The sequence below is a fragment of the Pleurodeles waltl genome, chromosome 7, assembly GCF_031143425.1.
Source record: "Pleurodeles waltl isolate 20211129_DDA chromosome 7, aPleWal1.hap1.20221129, whole genome shotgun sequence".
Classification (NCBI taxonomy): Eukaryota; Metazoa; Chordata; class Amphibia; order Caudata; family Salamandridae; genus Pleurodeles; species Pleurodeles waltl.
In genome coordinates, this window is record NC_090446.1 from 1,138,026,259 (window position 1) to 1,138,046,907 (window position 20,649).

At 46.6% G+C, this 20,649-nt stretch overlaps 1 protein-coding gene across 4 annotated transcripts in view; it reads right to left on the reverse strand.

The window, feature by feature from the left end:
- WBP2 (WW domain binding protein 2) overlaps window positions 1–20,649 on the reverse strand; it is a 298,555-nt gene that overhangs the window by 191,704 nt on the left and 86,202 nt on the right. For all 4 annotated transcript variants that reach the window (XR_011194210.1, XM_069200190.1, XM_069200187.1 and 1 more), the window contains exon 5: window positions 20,193–20,330. Coding sequence is in view for 3 of the 4 variants with exons in the window: in XM_069200190.1 (XP_069056291.1) it covers window positions 20,193–20,330 (138 nt within the window). In the remaining variant the exon portion in view is untranslated. The remainder of the gene's footprint in view (window positions 1–20,192; window positions 20,331–20,649) is intronic.

Here is a 20,649-nt window from a genome sequence, read left to right on the forward strand (position 1 = left end):
TGCTTGTTGCAATAGCATGGTAGTGTTGTCCATGATTACCTTTACCAGCCTCCCTCTGAAGAATGGTAAGAAGGTGTACGAAGCTGGCTCTGTATATAGTGTATCTAGTGTATCAACATGAGATATAGTGTACACAGAGTCCAGGGATTCTCCAGAGGTTTAACAGAGGCTAAAGTAGATTATACTAATGCTCTCTTTTGTGGTAGTGTGGTAAAGAAGCTAGGCTTATCAGAGAGTATTGCAAAGCATTTGTTGTACACACAGACGAAGCACACACTCAATGACTTAACTCCAGACCAATGGTTTTTATATAGCAAAAATATATTTTCTTGGTTTATTCTTCGAACAACAAGTTTCAGTTAAGTACTTCAATAGATGCGCATTTCACGTGTGTAACTGTACTTTGTTTGATATCAATAAGTAATTCAGTTTTTGAATTATTGGCAATAATCTGTTTTAAAAATGGACACTGCAATTTTCAGAAACAGTTCCAGGGGGAAAGAAATGTTAGATCATTTTGCAAATAAGTACAAGCCTTACAGATTCAGTCTCTGAGTTTTTGGAAGTCCACCGGTTGGGGTTCAAGTTAACCCCAAACAACCACCATCAGCAACATGGTGCCGGTCGGATGCAGAGGTAAAAAATTAGCAATTTTAACGTGGGCTCCTATGGAGACAGGGGGTACTCGGAATCAGGCATGCCTGCAGGTAAGTACCTGCAGCTCGGAGGGCAGACCAGGGGGGATTAGAGGAGCACTGGAGGGGCCAGAAGTAGGCACCAACCACACATCCTCAGTTGCACAGGGGCAGCCAGGTGCCGGGTGCAAACAGGACATCGGGTTTCCAACACTGCGCTATGTGGGGGGACCCTGGTGGTCACTCAGAGGCTGCAGACGAGGTCCCTGGGGGTGTCTCGGGTACACCACCGGTTGGACAGGGATTAGGGCCGCCTGCTGAACGTGGCTGCACTGTGTGTCGGTTTCTCCAAGGCATGGGGGCTGCAGCTGCAGTGGGTCCTTTGCCGTCAGATATCTTCGTCCGGAGCTTTCGCAGTCAGGGGGTTCCTCAGGATTCCCTCTGCATGCATCGTCGTGGAAAGGTCAACCCAGGGTAGGCACTTGCTCAGAATCACCTGGGGATCCTCTCTAGCTGGTTGGACCACCTGGACACGGGCCGTGGGCGTCGGGTGCAGAGTGGTTAGGACTCACGCATTTGGAGTGAGGTGGGAGTCCTTAGTTGTTGATTTCTTCTTGGACATGGCCGCTGTCCATGGGAGTTTGTGGTCCTTTTGGACGCAGGGCAGTCCTCTGGAGCTTGTCAGAGGTCGCTGGTCCCGCTGGAATGAGTTGCTGTTCTTTTGCAGGTTCTTTTGAGTTGTCGTCTTCCTCCTCTGCTGGGGGTTTCAGCTTAGCAATTCATTTTCTTGTCAGGTCGCCAGGAATCTGGTGAGCTGGATTCAGGGAGGCCCTTAAATCCTAGATTTAGGGTCGTTTTAGGGAGTCAGAGGGCAGTAGCCAATGGCTACTGTCCCTGAGGGTGGCTACCCCCTCCTTGTGCTCGCTCTCTTTGGAGGGTGGGGGGAGGGGGGGGGCAGGGGGGCATGGGGGGGGCCTAATCCTAATGGTCCCTGTCCTCCACACCAAGATGGAGGATTCTGCAGGGAGGGGGTCACCTCAGCTCTGGACACCTTAGGGGTGGTCCAGGTTGGGGCGGTCACTCCTCCCTGTTTTTCCTAATTTTCCCGCTAAAAGTGGGGCTTTGTCCGGGGGGGGGGGGGGGGGGGGGGGGGCAACTCCACTGGCTGGAGTGCCCTGTGGCACTGTAATCCAAGGCTTGAGCCTTTGAGGTTCACTGCCTGGTGTTACAGTTCCTTTAGGGGGTGTGTGGGGGGAGGGAGGGGTGTGAAGCACCTCCACCCAGGACAGGCGCTCACCCCATGTGGCCAGAAACTTGTCTGAAAGTGGCAGGCTGGCACAGACCGGTCAGTCCTACACTAGCAGTTTGGCTAACATACCAGGGGCATCTCCAAGATGCCCTCTGTGTGGATTTTTCAATAAATCCCACACTGGCATCAGTGTGGGTTTATTGTGCTGAGAAGTCTGATACCAAACTTCCCAGTATTCAGTGAAGTCATTATGGAGCTGTGGAGTTCGTAATGTTAAACTCCCAGACCATATACACAATATGGCTCACTGCACTTACAATATCTAAGAATAGACCGACACTGTAGCAGCATATTGCTCATGCAGCTATGCCCTCACCTGTGGGTATAGTGCACCCTGCATTAGGGCTGCAAGGCCTGCTAGTGGGGTGACTTACCTATGAAATAGGCAGTGGTTTGTGGGCATGGCACCCTGAGAGGGGTGTCATGTGGACTGTCTTTTGCTCCCCACCAGCACACACAAACTGCAAGGCGGTGTACATGTGCTGGTTGAGGGGTCGCCTAGGGTGGCATAATACATGCTGCAGCTCTTAGAGACCTTCCCTGGCCACAGGGCCCTTGGTACTGTGGGTAGCTTTTACAAGGGACTTAACTGTGTGCCAGGGTTGTCCCAATTGTGGAAACAAAAGGTACATTGGTGCTGGGGCCTGGTTAGCAGGATCCCAGCACACTTTCAATCAACGCTGGCATCAACACGGGGCAAAAAGTGGGGAGGTACCCATCTCAACAGTGGCACTTTCCTACAGAAGGCCTTCAGTGCCAGGGGAATGGCCCACAACACCAACCTGTTGATGTGGAGTCACATCTCTGCCGGAAGCCACAATCCTCTTACTTCCACCTCTCTCAGATGAACTCCCATCTGAGGGGGGAGGCAGAGAGGGGGTGTAGGAAGCTGGCTCTGCATATATTATACCAAAGTAAGGTATAGTGTGCACAGAGTCCAGCGGATCCCCAGAGGTTTTACAGAGGCTAAACTAGATAATACTAATGCTCTCTTTTGTGGTTGTGTGGTCAAGCAGTTAGGCTTATCAGAGAGTAGTGTAAAGCATTTGTTGTAAACACACAGTCAAGAAATGAGGCACACACTCAATGACTAACTCCAGGCCAATGTATTTTTAGAAAAAATATACTTTATTTCTAGAACCAAAGGGATCCTTATTGCAGGTAAGTACAGTTGTAAGTTTGTATCTTATATATCAAATGTACTTTGTTTAGGTTTTGCAGATAAAACAGTTTACAAGTAAATAACACTTTTCATTTTCAAAAGTAGACAGTGCAATTTCTCACAGGAAGCAATGCTGTCCTAGGGGAGGAAAAGGGTTAGTACAGTTAACAGGTAAGTACTCTACTTACGAATCCAGTCTTCAGGGGTTAGAATGTCCACAGATTAAGGTTCAAGTTGACACCAAAAGTGCACCACCAGCAACAGGGCTGGCCGGGTGCAGAGGTCAAAATTGGTGTTGGGTTTTTAATGTAATCCTATGGAGACTAGAAAGAAACAGGTTGCAGGTAAGTACCCGTGACATCAGGGCACAGACCTGGGGGGTTTGGATGAGCACAGATGAGGGCAACAGGTCAGCACCAAACAAACACCCTCAGCAGCACAGGGGCTGCCGGGTGCAGACACAGTGTCAGGGGCCCAACGCTTTTCAATTGGGGCAACGGAGTGGTCACAGAAATGCTGCAGGATGGGACCAGGGAATCAGTTGCTCAAAACCAAATGCTAGACAGGTTGGAGAGGAGCCCGCTGGACGTTGCTGGATCGTCCGCTGGATTCGCCATGGCCATGGGGCTGTGGATGCCGGGGTACCTTAGGGCATCGAGAATCTTCATTGAATCCGGTCGCCATTAGGAGTGTTCCTCCGGATTAAGGCTGCGGGTGTTGTCGTGTTGGTCAGGAGAGGGTCACTCCAGGGTGGACTAGAGGTCGTAATGGCCTGGGGACCTCTCCTGGTCTGGTGGGCCACCTAGACACGGGCTGTGGACGTCAGGTGCAGAGTGGGCAGGACTCGTAGATCAGGGGAGGCTCTGGAGTCCTTTTGTAAGGTTTCTTGTGGATAGGGCCGCTGTGCTCTGGGGTTCTCGGTTTCTCTGCTAGGTAGGCAGTCCTCCGGGGGTTTGTAGAGGTCGTTGGTTCTGCAGGATGTGCCGTATTATTTTGTAGCAGGAGTCTTGAAGCCGCAGACAGGCCAGGACGGGTGATACCCCGAAACTGGTCCCAGGATGCTGGTTTCTGGTTCAGGGAGGACCTGGCCTGGCAGTTCGGACTGGACTGTTCCTATGGGGTACAGGGTCAAGACTGATTTGCATATGGCTGGGTCCAAACTGGAATGGCATGGCAGGCAAAAAAACTGGTGGATTAAAACCAGATCTGTGACTTAAAGTGAATGATTTATTATGCACTCCATCCACCAACTGTTTTTGCATTTGTCACCCCAAGTGGAAGGGGTATGCTCAGACGTGGGTCCCATGCTTGCTAGTCCACCAGATTCCAACTAGCCTGGCTGATGAAGGGTGATACACTGAAACCGGTTCCAGGATGCTTGTTTCTGGTCCAGGGAGGACCTGGCCTGGCAGTTTGGGCTGGACTGTTCCCAGAGGGAACAGGCTCAAGACTGACCTGCATATGGCTGGGTCCAAACTGGAATGGCATGGCAGGCAAAAAAAACTGATGGATTAAACCCAGATCTGTGACTGGGGGGTGAATGTTCGATTTATTCTGCACTCTTTCCATCATCTGTTGATTTTGCATGATGTCAACTGGTAGCAGCACTGGTGATAAAAGCAGATTCATCCTTAACAGGCTCTGATAAGGCTGGGTCTTTCATTGCTCTCAAGCAAATTCACGCACCACAAATCAGGGTCTACATGGACTTATTTCAGCAAATTAGGGCAATTCCTTCACAGTGTGACTATCAGGACGTCAGAGGACCCAGAAGGCAAGAGGGTAATTTTCTGATTTCTTTTGGCCACCTATACGAACCAGCAGCTGAGGAAAATGCTACGCACAGCAAGAATCCTCTGAAAATATTCGGAAAAGCTAAAAATCACTAAAAGATGTTCAGTGGTGTAAAAGAAATAACTAAGCAAATTCTGAATGGAATAGCACAAAAATAACTGATCCTATTGGCAGTGTTCAGCAACACTGGTACTAGAGAGGGGAAAAGAATCTTCTTGTAAAGTAAGAAAACTATTCAAAAAAAGGAATGAAAAGCTTAACAAAATCTTAGAGGGTCATTTTAAAAAAAAATAGATATCCTTTTGTTTTTATTTAACAAAAATGCTTTGTCTTGCATTATTCCTGGACAATTGGCACAACCAGATCTATTCAGTGTTGATTAACATCAGTGAGGATCCTATAACAATCACAAAGAGTGCAGATTTTCAAACACCGTATGACAGATAAAGGACAAAACACAGTTCAGATTGTTCAAAACACAAAGAGTTCAATGGTCATTATATATAATTCTGAACTAAATGAATAAAAATTGTTTTTTTAAGCAGGCATTCCATCCAATCGAGTTCTCAGAATCTAAAGGGAGAGCGCCCTACTAAGGCGAACTCTCAATTTTATTAAAGAGTGATTTAAAATTATCCTCCTTGATTATCAACAATGTCAAAGAGATATTTAAAGCACATCTTCAAACGATCCCATGGTGGGGAATATTTTGCAATGTTACTTCTGCACCAACTCTTCCACAGCCTTACATAGTGATCCTTAATTCATCTCTCCCTCCACTCTCAAGCTCTTACTGAGATTAGGACTTTGGGCTTTACCCACCCTGAAAAACACAATCTCTTGTTCTCTGTTTATTCCTCACAGGAACGTTAATGACTTCACCACATTCCCTCTGCACTTACGTCCTACAGTGCCCAAACCCACACATTGTACTCCTAATATTATGGGATTGATAGTTTGCATAAACTACTGATCATTTTAGTTGCCTTTGTTTGAAATGTCGACATTTACACTTCTATTATAAAGCAATTTGACATCTAAAATTGGACCCTGATGATGTAGAGCTCCCAGAGATGGGCAAGAGTCCATTAATTATAAATCCCAAGTACCACATGTCTTCTTTCTGCTGCTACAGAAATCTTGGAGCAAAACAGGCAGATTTTACGTGCACAATGTCCTCCATGTGCCCCAACCATAAGCTCCAAAGCCTTTCAGTCTCCAAAGATACCTTGAGTAAAAGCCAGTTAGGCGACTTAAGTGAGAGTTTAAGAGCAGAACCACAGTCACACTAAGCTAGGTTAGGCCTAGAACAAGTACATAAGCACCTTGTGAAGTGTTTATTCATGATGCCTCAGTCCTCTCAGAAATCAGACATTAGGGGACATGAGCCATTCCCGCAGCTCTCCCTACCTATGGCTCATTCCACATCTGTGAGCACAGAGGTAAATATATCAAAGCGAGACTGCCTGAGATGCTCGGCTCTAGGCACTAAGGGGGAAGAGAGAGAGAGAGAGCGAGAGATAGGAAAAGATAGCGAGAGAGAGGGTCAGTTTCATGCCTTTAACTCTCTGGCCTACCCTAGTATTTTTCAACAAGCATACAATGATCTCTAAGTTATGTTCCAGTTCCATCCAAGTTCACCCCTATACTTCAACATCACTAGATGTTTCTCATTACCAATGATGGCTTCCGAAATTCCAGGACTGCTTGGTCTAGCGAGATACTAATGCTTTTGGAAATACTCCATCCACCAGGCTGCTTTTCCTCATTCCCTTAATCTTCTCAATCTATATCTTTGGTATTTCTCTGGCCCCCCCATCCTCAAAACTTTTGGGGGGAGGGGGAAATATGGTGACGTAAAGTGCCACACAAATAACAAACATATCATACCTTGCCAATTGTGTGCAAACCGGCAACACACAGCAAGCTACTTAAAAATGTGCACCCCATTTGGTCTGGTTACACCAATCTCAGTACAGGTCCATGTCACTCACTTCTACTTTCTTATAACAATACTCAGACACTTTTGTATAATCCATTTTTGTATGCTGAGCCTTAAGACAAATGACTCGCTGCACTGTCCCTTAGCATATTCTACGTACTTATTAAATAAGTTACAAATCTCAAGTAACAATCTTTCTGGTGGATACCCTACAGCAGATTCTCCCTCCCCCACCCCCGATTGTGAATATTCCCCATGTGTCACACTGGATCTAGAAACTTTAAAATGTGAATTCTACACATCGGGAGGTGGCCTAATGAGGCTCTGTGCCAATATCACTCCACTCTAGAAGTGAAGAGTGGAGCAACATAAAAACTCCATCTAAGGTTGTCCGCAGTCTCAGATGCAGAGCCTATCTGCAGATTAGCACGACCTGTGTACAAATCACTTTGGGCCACATGTATCATGCTTTTTTGCAGTTGCAAACAGCCAAATCGGGCCGCTTGCGACTGCCAAAATTTATTGTGGTATGTATGAGTTCCAATTTGCGATTCAGTATTATGTTACCAAATTGCACTTTGGAATTGCGAATACGTACCAATTACGTATTAGGAAGGGGAGTGTCAAGGGCGTCCCTTCCTAATACCGATCGCAACAGAATGCAGAAATGTCTTGTTCTCGAAATACAGTCACAAAACAATCCAATTTACCACCTACTTCAAGCAGGTGGTAACACATTCTCAAATGGGAAGGGGTCCCCCAAGGGTCCCCTTCCCCTTTGTAAATGTTAGCGAAAACGTTTTTAAGAGCAGGCATGGTCCCACAGACCACTGCCTGCTTTTAAAAAGAGGAAAGAAAACTTTTCATTTTTCTTGCTCTAAAATGCATTTCTTTTTCCTTGAGGAAAAACGGGCTACATCTAAAAAAATTATTGCTTTATTTAGAAGCAGTCACAGACATGGTTGGCTGCTGAGCCTAGCCAGGCCATCACCCATGTGATTTTTGCATTTCCTAATGGGTCGCAAATTGCGACCTGCAGCATTAAGAGGTAGGTCGAGTTGCGACCCATCAGGAAAATGCTAAATGAAACTCATGGAGTTTCATACATTCAAATGGTGATTACCTAATTGCAATTCACTGCGAATCGCAATTAAGTAATTGCAATCTGTAATATTATACATATGGCCCCATATTAGAAACTTATTAGATGGAAAAGAGTCACGTTTACGGAACTGGGAGGGTCAGTGCGGAATGAAAATGTCACTTACCCAGTGTACATCTGTTCGTGGCATTAGTCGCTGCAGATTCACATGTGTGGCACAGTCCGCTGCCTGGTGTTGGGCTCGGAGTATTACAAGTTGTTTTTCTTCGAAGAAGTCTTTTTGGTCACGGGACCGAAGGACTCCTCCCTCCTCGGCTCCATTGCGCATGGGCGTCGACTCCATCTTAGATTGTTTTCCCCGCAGAGGGTGAGGATGGAGTTGTTTGGTATAAATAGTGCCCATGCAATGGAGTGAATATGTATGTACGTTAAGAGTTTCTAATAATTATTTACAAATGTTCAGATGTTTAAGATTTATGATCTACTTCTAAACGGCTACAGGCTTCCCGGGGAGGTGGGAGGGTACATGTGAATCTGCAGCGACTAATGCCACGAACAGATGTACACTGGGTAAGTGACATTTTCAGTTCGATGGCATATGTTGCTGCAGATACACATGTGTGGCATAGACTATAAAGCAGTTACCTCCCCTAAAAGCGGTGGTTTAGCCTGTAGGAGTTGAAGTAGTTTGGAATAATGTTCTTAGTACAGCTTGGCCCACTGTAGCTTGTTGTGCATTTAGTACGTCTACACAGTAGTGTTTAGTAAACGTATGAGGCGTAGACCAGGTTGCAGCCTTACATATTTCGCTCATAGGAATGTTTCCTAGAAAGGCCATTGTAGCACCTTTCTTTCTGGTTGAGTGTGCCTTTGGTGTAATAGGCAATTCTCTTTTGGCTTTAAGATAGCATGTTTGAATGCATCTGACTATCCATCTAGCAATGCCTTGTTTAGAGATTGGATTTCCTATGTGTGGTTTTTGAAAAGCTATGAACAGTTGTTTTGTTTTCCTGATTAGCTTTGTTCTGTCAATGTAATACATTAGTGCTCTTTTGATGTCTAATGTATGTAGTGCCCTTTCAGCCACAGAATTTGGTTGTGGGAAGAACACTGGCAATTCTACTGTTTGATTTAAATGGAATGGTGAGATTACTTTTGGCAGAAATTTTGGATTTGTTCTTAGAACTATTTTATTGTTGTGTATTTGAATAAATGGTTCTTGTATGGTAAATGCCTGTATTTCACTTACTCTTCTGAGGGATGTGATTGCAATGAGAAATGCGACCTTCCAGGTTAGATATTGCATTTCACAGGAATGCATGGGTTCGAAAGGTGGACCCATGAGTCTTGTTAAGACGATGTTAAGATTCCATGAAGGAACTGGTGGTGTTCTTGGTGGTATAATTCTTTTTAGCCCTTCCATGAATGCTTTAATAACTGGTATTCTAAATAGAGACGATGAATGAGTAGTTTGTAGGTAAGCAGATATTGCTGCGAGGTGTATTTTTATAGATGAAAAAGCGAGATTTGCTTTTTGCAAATGTAGTAAGTATCCTACTATGTCTTTAGTAGAGGCATGTAATGGTTGTATTTGATTGGAATGGCAGTAGTAAACAAATCTTTTCCACTTAGATGCATAGCAGTGTCTAGTGGAAGGTTTTCTAGCTTGTTTTATGACCTCCATGCATTCTTGTGTGAGGTCTAAGTGTCCGAATTCTAGGATTTCAGGAGCCAAATTGCCAGATTCAATGATGCTGGGTTTGGATGCCTGATCTGTTGTTTCTGTTGTGTTAACAGATCTGGCCTGTTGGGTAGTTTGACATGCGGTACTAGTGAAAGGTCTAGTAGAGTTGTATACCAAGGTTGTCTTGCCCATGTGGGTGCTATCAGTATGAGTTTGAGTTGGTTTTGACTCAACTTGTTTACTAGATATGGAAGGAGAGGGAGAGGGGGAAAAGCGTACGCAAATATCCCTGACCAACTCATCCATAGAGCATTGCCTTGTGATTCGCGGTGTGGGTACCTGGATGCGAAGTTTTGGCATTTTGAGTTTTCTTTTGTTGCGAACAAATCTATCTGGAGTGTTCCCCAAATTTGAAAGTACTTGTTCAGAACTTGGGGGTGAATTTCCCATTCGTGGACTTGTTGGTGGTCTCGCGAAAGGTTGTCTGCTAGTTGGTTTTGTATTCCTGGAATAAATTGTGCTATTAGGCGAATGTTGTTGTGAATCGCCCACTGCCAAATTTTCTGTGTTAGGAGGCACAATTGTGTTGAGTGTGTTCCTCCTTGTTTGTTTAAATAATACATTGTCGTCATGTTGTCTGTTTTGACAAGAATGTATTTGTGTGTTATTATGGGTTGGAAGGCTCTTAACGCTAGAAATACTGCTAACAGTTCTAGGTAATTGATATGAAATTTTGTTTCGTGTATATCCCATTGTCTTTGAATGCTGTGGTGATTGAGGTGTGCTCCCCACCCTGTCATGGAAGCATCTGTTGTTATAACGTATTGAGGCACTGGGTCCTGAAATGTCCGCCCTTTGTTTAAATTTTTGCTGTTCCACCATAGAAGCGAGAGGTATGTTTGGCGGTCTACCAACACCAGATTTTGAAGTTGACCCTGTGCCTGTGACCATTGTGATGCTAGACACTGTTGTAAGGGTCGCATGTGTAGTCTTGCGTTTGGGACAATGGCTATGCATGATGACATCATGCCTAGAAGTTTTAGCACAAATTTTGCTTGTATCTTTTGGTTTGGAAACATAGCACTTATTACCTTGTGGAATGCCTGCACTCTTTGTGGACTTGGAGTGGCAATTCCTTTTGATGTGTTGATGGTTGCTCCTAGATATTGTTGTGTTTGACACGGTTCTAGGTGTGATTTTGTATAGTTGATGGAAAACCCCAGTTTGTGAAGGGTTTGTATGACAAATGTGGTGTCGTTTGCGCATTTTTTTACTGTGTTGGTCTTGATTAGCCAATCGTCTAGGTAAGGGAACACATGTATCTGTTGTCTCCTGATGTGTGCTGCTACTACTGCTAGACATTTTGTGAACACTCTTGGTGCGGTTGTTATTCCGAATGGCAACACCTTGAATTGGTAATGTATTCCTTTGAATACGAACCGTAGGTACTTTCTGTGAGAAGGGTGTATTGGTATATGAAAGTACGCATCCTTTAGGTCTAATGTGGTCATGTAATCTTGCTGTTTGAGCAGTGGAATGATGTCTTGTAGTGTGACCATGTGAAAATGGTCCGATATGATGTAGGTATTTAGTGTCCTGAGATCTAATATTGGTCTTAATGTTTTGTCTTTTTTTGGAATTAGAAAGTACAGGGAGTAAACTCCTGTGTTTTTTTGTTGTACTGGTACTAACTCTATTGCATCCTTTTGCAGTAGTGCTTGAACTTCTAGTTCTAAAAGTTCTAAATGTTGTGGTGACATTTTGCGAGTTTTGGGGGGGATGTTTGGTGGGAAGTTGTGGAATTCTATGCAATAGCCATGTTGAATTATTGCTAATACCCAATTGTCTGTTGTAATCTGTTGCCAAGATTGGTAGAATTGGCTTAGTCTTCCCCCCCACTGGTGTTGAGTGAAGGGGTTGCGTGACTTGAAAGTCACGGTTTAGGTGGAGGTGTTTTTGGAGTCTGGAATCTTCCCCTACTCCTTGGGAATTGACCCCCCCGATATCCCCTGAAACCTCCCCTTTGGAAGGAACCCTGATATGGTGTGGTTCTTGTTTGTTGGCTGGTGGTGTCTGTGGGTTGGCCACGAAACCCCCCTCTAAATGGAGTTTTTCTGAAAGAGCCTCTGCTCTGCGGGGAGTAGAGTGCGCCCATGGCCTTGGCCGTGTCTGTGTCCTTTTTAAGTTTTTCAATGGCTGTATCCACTTCAGAGCCAAAAAGTTGTTTCTCGTTGAAGGGCATATTAAGGACAGCCTGCTGGATTTCAGGTTTGAAGCCTGAAGTGCGTAGCCAAGCGTGTCTCCTTATGGTGACAGCAGTGTTGACTGTTCTTGCTGCAGTATCGGCTGCGTCTAGTGAAGAGCGGATTTGATTGTTTGAGATCGTTTGTCCCTCTTCCACTATTTGCTGCGCCCTTTTTTGGTATTCCTGGGGAAGATGGTCTACGAGAAGTTGCATCTCGTCCCAGTGTGCGCGGTCATATCTGGCCAACAGCGCTTGTGAATTTGCGATGCGCCACTGGTTGGCTGCCTGTGATGCTACTCTTTTCCCTGCCGCATCAAATTTTCGGCTTTCTTTGTCCGGAGGTGGGGCGTCGCCAGATGTATGTGAATTTGCTCTCTTGCGAGCTGCCCCTACTACCACGGAGTCAGGTGGTAACTGCGAAGTAATAAACACTGGGTCTGTGGGTGGTGGTTTGTATTTCTTATCCACCCTTGGGGTGATGGCTCTTGATTTTACGGGCTCTTCAAAAATTTGTTTTGCGTGCCGTAACATCCCTGGTAGCATTGGGAGACATTGATATTGGCTGTGTGTAGCCGAGAGGGTGTTAAATAAAAAATCATCCTCTATAGGATCGGAATGCAGTTGGACATTGTGGAATTCTGCTGCCCTAGCCACCAGTTGCGAGTATGAGGTACTGTCCTCTGGCGGTGACGGCTTTGTGGGGTATGACTCGGGATCATTGTCCGGCACTGGGGTGTCATACAGGTCCCAAGCGTCTTGATCCTGATCGTCATGACTTATGGTAGTTTGCGCTGGTGAGTGCATTTGTGGCGGTGTTTGTGCCGGCGATGCCTGTGGTGGAGAGGGCGGAGGCGTGACTTTTTTAACCACTTTGGCTTGTGGTTGTGCATCATCCTTTGGAAGTCTGATCCTTCTTTTCCTCATGATTGGGGGAAGGGTTGATATCTTCCCTGTGTCTTGCTGGATGTACAGTCTCTTTTGTGTGTAGTCCGATTCTACACTTTGGAGCTCTTGTCCAAATCTGTGCATTTGGCCACTTATTCCTTGTTCCTCTGAGTAGGATGAAGGTGTGGTATTTTTCGGCGCCGAGAGAGAATCTTTTTTCGGTGCCGGTATCTTGTTTTTGTCTCTCGGAGCCGCTTTCTCGGCTCCGAGGTTGCTCCATGGCGGTCCCTCGACCGGAGTCGGGTGTCTTCGCTATGGGCGTGCCCTTTTTCGGCGCCTTCGACGGGTCGCCTGTTTTATGGGTCGAGCCATGGCCTGTTGGCAGTGGCGTCCCCTGGGCTTTCGGTTTGTCGATGGATTTACTTTTCGACGTCTTACTCACAGTTTGTTGCTGTTGTTCGACGTCGGAGTCTCCGGATTCTGATTCCGAGAATGTTTCCTCTTCCTCGTCGAAACGTTGTTTTGTCGACGTGGACGCCATTTGTTGACGCTTGGCTCTTCGGTCCCGGAGTGTTTTTCTGGACCGGAAGGCTCGACAGGCTTCACAGGTATCCTCCTTGTGCTCGGGGGACAAGCACAAGTTACAGACCAAGTGCTGATCTGTATAAGGATACTTACTGTGACATTTTGGGCAGAAACGAAACGGGGTCCGTTCCATCGGCTTCGATGTCGCACGCGGTCGGGCCGACCAGGCCCCGATGGGGGATCGAAACTACCCCAAAGTCTTCCGATGATCGATGTCGATGTACCTAACTATTCCGATACCGAACAATACCGACGCTTTCTTCCGAGATTCTGACTAACTTTCCGAACCGAAACACGGAGCGAAAAGGAATACGTCCGAACCCGACAGCGGAAAAAAACAATCTAAGATGGAGTCGACGCCCATGCGCAATGGAGCCGAGGAGGGAGGAGTCCTTCGGTCCCGTGACCAAAAAGACTTCTTCGAAGAAAAACAACTTGTAATACTCCGAGCCCAACACCAGGCAGCGGACTGTGCCACACATGTGTATCTGCAGCAACATATGCCATCGAACAGATCATTACTAAAGGTAAGTAACTTGTTCTTCTAATGGCTACTTCTAACTGCTGATTCCTCATCTTGTGAACAGATACCACATACTCCCTATGTGGTGGGTTTGTGAACAGGCTCAAACCTAAACGTCCTGCAGGACTGAGTAAGTAAAAGGCCTGTCTCTATGGACCTGATTGTCATGACAGAGGTAGCAGTTCTCTGTGATTGTATGAACTGATGCACTCTTACAGAACGCATGTACTGATGCCCACAATGCCACTTGACAAATGTCCTAGAGAGATACTCTGTGTTCAACCTTAGTGGTTGCAACCTGCTTCCTGTAAGGCTGCTTCTTTGAGCGTAACAGATCGGGAGATGGCCCACATCCGCACTGCCTTCCTCTTTGCCCCAGAAAAACTCACTGATTGTTCACCTGATCTTCTTTGGTGTGATCAATATAAAAGATAAGTGTGCCCTACTGGTGGAATTGATTAAAGCTCACTTCCTCCTTAGAGGGATGAGGAGGGCTGAAGAATGCTGGAAGAGTCTGCCCGATGTGAAATGGAGTGACCACTTTAGGCAGAAAGGAAGCTGGAGTCCACCACACCAGTGGGTTGATAGAAAGGCACTCAGAGGCCTCGCCAATGTTATGGCGACGAGAAAAAACATTGTCAACATTTTCAAGATCTAAAATAAGGTAAAGGCCTCTATCCTTCTTCTGCAGAAGCAAGTAGTGGAAATAATACCAAGTGACTACTTCTGAGGCCATAACCCTGTCTATTGCCCTTTTGGCCAAAAGGGCCTGCATTTACTGCTGCAAGATGGACCTCTGTCAGCCGCCCTGGTGAAATGTGCAGCAGGGTGAAAAGAATGATAACTGTGGAGAATTTACTTGTCTGAAGTGATGCCCTGCCACTCTTGGAGGAACATCAGATTGTCTCCCAACACTCTAAAGCAGCTTTATGGCTGCAGGAGTTTGTGGTAGACAGATAAACATTGTCCCTGCTGTCCTGGGCTTTGTCTTATGAACTGCAGTCTCAGCCACAAAAGTGCTGAAAAGCCTGCTGGAGTGGTTTGTCATTGGCAAAACAGAAAACCTTGACCATAGCCACAGAGAGGGTGAAATTGCTGGAGGAATTGTCTGGTGGGGGCATAAAGACCAAAGTAATGTGTTGTGGCCCGGTTTTCTTTACATCATTCTAGGGCTGAATCAGCACTGTCGCCAAAATGACAATCAAATGCCATGTCCATTAGGGATGTTTGGACGTCACCGCAAAAGCCCATAAACCTCATCGACGTGTGACAGCAAAGCACAATACTTGTACCCATCACCAACCTTGGAAGTCAGCTATGTCCAAGCCAGACCAGATCACAAATCCTGTTGCGTTGTGTTCATCCTGGACACTTTTGGTCAGGGACCCCAGCAGGTCGTCCCGAATTGGAGGTAAAACCTGGGCCAACATTTCCCGTTCAGCATAGCAGTAGCAGCCTAGAAGATAGCTGACATTTACGGAGAGCAGAGCAAGGCTCATAGAGGAAAAATATGTTTGCTAAATATTTCTATTTTCTTTGACTCACAATTGGGTGGAGTGGTAGTGATGGCATTGGGATGAACTTTACTGGTGCCTGCCTGACCCGCCAAATTCTCTGGTGTAGAATGTTGTGTAACTAAGGCTGGTTTGCTTGGTGCTGGATGATGACAGAGCGACCTGCCTGATAACTGGTGGTCCCGAGCATGGTTTTGTCTACTTGCCAAAAAGGGTATTCTGAAGGGACTTGACCAGGCTGGAGTACCTTGGTCAGAATGTAGGAAGTTGGCTCTGTATGTGCTATTTCAAAGTAAGGAATAGCATGCACAGAGTCCAAGGGTTCCCCTTAGAGGTAAAATAGTGGTAAAAATAGATAATACTAATGCTCTATTTTGTGGTAGTGTGGTCGAGCAGTAGGCTTATCCAAGGAGTAGTGTTAAGCATTTGTTGTACATACACATAGACAATAAATGAGGTACACACACTCAGAGACAAATCCAGCCAATAGGTTTTTGTATAGAAAAATATCTTTTCTTAGTTTATTTTAAGAACCACAGGTTCAAATTCTACATGTAATATCTCATTCGAAAGGTATTGCAGGTAAGTACTTTAGGAACTTCAAATCATCAAAATTGCATGTATACTTTTCAAGTTATTCACAAATAGCTGTTTTAAAAGTGGACACTTAGTGCAATTTTCACAGTTCCTAGGGGAGGTAAGTATTTGTTAGGTTAACCAGGTAAGTAAGACACTTACAGGGCTTAGTTCTTGGTCCAAGGTAGCCCACCGTTGGGGGTTCAGAGCAACCCCAAAGTCACCACACCAGCAGCTCAGGGCCGGTCAGGTGCAGAGTTCAAAGTGGTGCCCAAAACACATAGGCTAGAATGGAGAGAAGGGGGTGCCCCGGTTCCGGTCTGCTTGCAGGTAAGTACCCGCGTCTTCGGAGGGCAGACCAGGGGGGTTTTGTAGGGCACCGGGGGGGGGACACAAACCCACACAGAAATTTCACCCTCAGCAGCGCGGGGGCGGCCGGGTGCAGTGTAGAAACAAGCGTCGGGTTTGTAATGGAAGTCAATGGGAGATCTAGGGATCTCTTCAGCGCTGCAGGCAGGCAAGGGGGGGGTTCCTCGGGGAAACCTCCACTTGGGCAAGGGAGAGGGACTCCTGGGGGTCACTCCTCCAGTGAAAGTCCGGTCCTTCAGGTCCTGGGGGCTGCGGGTGCAGGGTCTCTCCCAGGTGTCGGGACTTAGGATTCAAAGAGTCGCGGTCAGGGGAAGCCTCGGGATTCCCTCTGCAGGCGGCGCTGTGGGGGCTCAGGGGGGACAGGTTTTTGTACTCACAGTCTTAGAGTAGTCCTGGGGTCCCTCCTGAGGTGTTGGATCGCCACCAGCCGAGTCGGGGTCGCCGGGTGCAGTGTTGCAAGTCTCACGCTTCTTGCGGGGAGCTTGCAGGGTTCTTTAAAGCTGCTGGAAACAAAGTTGCAGCTTTTCTTGGAGCAGGTCCGCTGTCCTCTGGAGTTTCTTGTCTTTTCGAAGCAGGGGCAGTCCTCAGAGGATGTCGAGGTCGCTGGTCCCTTTGGAAGGCGTCGCTGGAGCAGGATCTTTGGAAGGCAGGAGACAGGCCGGTGAGTTTCTGGAGCCAAGGCAGTTGTCGTCTTCTGGTCTTCCTCTGCAGGGGTTTTCAGCTAGGCAGTCCTTCTTCTTGTAGTTGCAGGAATCTAATTTTCTAGGGTTCAGGGTAGCCCTTAAATACTAAATTTAAGGGCGTGTTTAGGTCTGGGGGGTTAGTAGCCAATGGCTACTAGCCCTGAGGGTGGGTACACCCTCTTTGTGCCTCCTCCCAAGGGGAGGGGGTCACAATCCTAACCCTATTGGGGGAATCCTCCATCTGCAAGATGGAGGATTTCTAAAAGTCAGAGTCACCTCAGCTCAGGACACCTTAGGGGCTGTCCTGACTGGCCAGTGACTCCTCCTTGTTGCTTTCTTTGTTCTCTCCAGCCTTGCCGCCAAAAGTGGGGGCCGTGGCCGGAGGGGGCGGGCAACTCCACTAAGCTGGAGTGCCCTGCTGGGCTGTGACAAAGGGGTGAGCCTTTGAGGCTCACCGCCAGGTGTCACAGCTCCTGCCTGGGGGAGGTGTTAGCATCTCCACCCAGTGCAGGCTTTGTTACTGGCCTCAGAGTGACAAAGGCACTCTCCCCATGGGGCCAGCAACATGTCTCTGGTGTGGCAGGCTGCTGGAACTAGTCAGCCTACACAGACAGTCGGTTAAGTTTCAGGGGGCACCTCTAAGGTGCCCTCTGGGGTGTATTTTGCAATAAAATGTACACTGGCATCAGTGTGCATTTATTGTGCTGAGAAGTTTGATACCAAACTTCCCAGTTTTCAGTGTAGCCATTATGGTGCTGTGGAGTTCGTGTTTGACAGACTCCCAGACCATATACTCTTATGGCTACCCTGCACTTACAATGTCTAAGGTTTTGTTTAGACACTGTAGGGGTACCATGCTCATGCACTGGTACCCTCACCTATGGTATAGTGCACCCTGCCTTAGGGCTGTAAGGCCTGCTAGAGGGGTGTCTTACCTATACTGCATAGGCAGTGAGAGGCTGGCATGGCACCCTGAGGGGAGTGCCATGTCGACTTACTCGTTTTGTCCTCACTAGCACACACAAGCTGGCAAGCAGTGTGTCTGTGCTGAGTGAGAGGTCTCCAGGGTGGCATAAGACATGCTGCAGCCCTTAGAGACCTTCCTTGGCATCAGGGCCCTTGGTACTAGAAGTACCAGTTACAAGGGACTTATCTGGATGCCAGGGTCTGCCAATTGTGGATACAAAAGTACAGGTTAGGGAAAGAACACTGGTGCTGGGGCCTGGTTAGCAGGCCTCAGCACACTTTCAATTGTAAACATAGCATCAGCAAAGGCAAAAAGTCAGGGGGCAACCATGCCAAGGAGGCATTTCCTTACACAGAACATTAGCCTTCACCTCCATAGTTGGAAGTTGTAGGTCTTCTGCAGCTTTTTGAATAGCTTTGGTGAAGGGAGCACTTTCCTCAGTGGCAGTACCAGGAAGAGACACAAAGGCCAAGGCCAGCATCTGGAGAAGGATCCAGCAAACTGGCATCTTTGAGTTCTTCACACCAGTTTTCCTCATCATATTGGGAAACATAATCACCCTCGACCAAAATGGTCACTGAACAAGTCAGTGCTGAAAATAATGAGTAAATCTTTGGCCCTGTCGTGGGGTAAGGGTAAAGTATCAGAATCCGAAGGACTGCCTATTGGCTGGGCTAGGGTGGGAGCCAGGAGCATGCCTCAGTAAAGATCCTGATGGACTATGCTCTGAACTGAGTCAGATAGCACAATAAGATGCAATTCCTTCTCCAGTGTTATTGGCACCAGGAACGCAAAGGAAACTCTTAAAGAAATTGGCACTGAAACTGGCATCAGAGCCACTGCTGAACCCAATGCAGGTTCAAGGAGCACAAACAGAATACAGGGCAAATCTGGTGGCGAAAGCAGATACTTGGGGCCGAAAACGTGCCAGAGAAAACCAGAAGAGTGACGAAAATGTGCAGCCTGGCCTTCCTGAAAGCCTCTACTTGCTGCAATGATGCCAACAGATCCAGGAATTCAGGATGCATTGGGGCCAGGCTCTGGATCAGTTCCGATTTAGATCTGGAGTGAGACTGAAAGGCACACAGATGCCTTTGCCCAACGTCTAGGAGTGGGAGGAAAGGGTGCTTTCCGGTTGGAATTTTTGTCGACTTACCCAAAGACTTCTACAACGATCCTCCATAGGAACAACTTCAAGAGCAGGAATGGGACCTTCCTTTACACTTCAACTGGTCAGGCATGGACTCTTTCGATGTTTATAGACATACACCTACGCCTCATGGTCTCCAATGCCCTTCTGATTCATTTGAGTGAAGTCATCATAGGACCTGGAATCTTGCTCAGAACGGGGGCACCATAAGCATACTTCCTGAGAAGCTGTCACAGACAAGTGTTTGAGCTTGAACCTTGTTGTTTTGAGGGGACAGAGGGATAACATTTTCCCTTACACACTGTGAACACATTTCGCAAAAACTGTCCAAAAAGACCAAAAAGTAGCCCCAGATCTGGCCTTGAAGGTGCTGAAAGAAAGGAACTTACATCAGCAACCATGAGTGGTGCTTCTATGCAGCTTCATTTGTGAGTCCCAGAGCAGAATGGCATTGGTATAGTCACACAACACAACCTATTGGCAAATAGGACTACTGCCTTAAGGTTTCTGGACCCAGTCTGACGCCTGGTGAATATTCATAAGGTGAGGAGGAATCTGCAGTTAGAAGTATCCATCAGAAGAAAGAATGCACACATGGTAAAACAGAACATTAATTAGGCCTTTCTAACCACTCCGCATTCATAATTTTATTTTTTTAGTCAGTGTCTGGGTTACCTGCAAACAGACCTACCTACTTCTCTGAAATGTCATGGACGGCACCAAAAATGTGAGAAGCAATCCAATCTGCACCCAAAATCATCCAAACTAAGATCAGAATGGGCTCAATTTACCATCATTCTTTGGTAAAATAAAAAAATGTCTGAGTGTTGGACAGCAGTTTAAAATCCTTCAGCATGGAATGGTGTGAAAGACATCAAGGAAGATTAAGTCTGTCATATGCACTGCTGTACTGTGTCCTGTTCCACTGACCTACCAGTAAAACTAAATCATTTCATAGTATCAGGCATGAGTTTCCCCTTGCAAAATGGTTTGGGCCCAATTTTCAAGCATTAAGACAATCCCTTTCTTTAGAAGTACAGATCACCTTTTGGATAATGTTCCCTCACCTGTTGGGGGAGAAGCATATGGGTATCCAGCAGGAGGGGGCGGGTATATGCCATTGGCTTCTGAAGGTGAGAAAGGATAGGCTCCGTTCGGCATATAAGAGTACCCATACGCACCACTGGTGTTTTCACCTCTAGAAGCTAGAATAAAAAGATAAGGGAAAATAAGAGCTAAATATTACATATCATGTGTTTTATCAGCAGGTCTATTTAAAGATGTTGTCACAGGCAGATGACAGCAACAAACTAAAATGATGGGAAAATATGTCCTGTTCTCAAGAGAGCCCTCGGAGCAGACCTTTTCACCCACACATGCTATAAGAAAGCCATTTCAGGCAGACACTGTAGAGGTTGCATACATAGCTGACAGCTTTACATTAAACTCAAGTGTGCCAACCCAAATTGGATATTTACCCTTAGCTGCAAAACGGAGCACAAATCCCTGTGCAGTAGTGTGAGA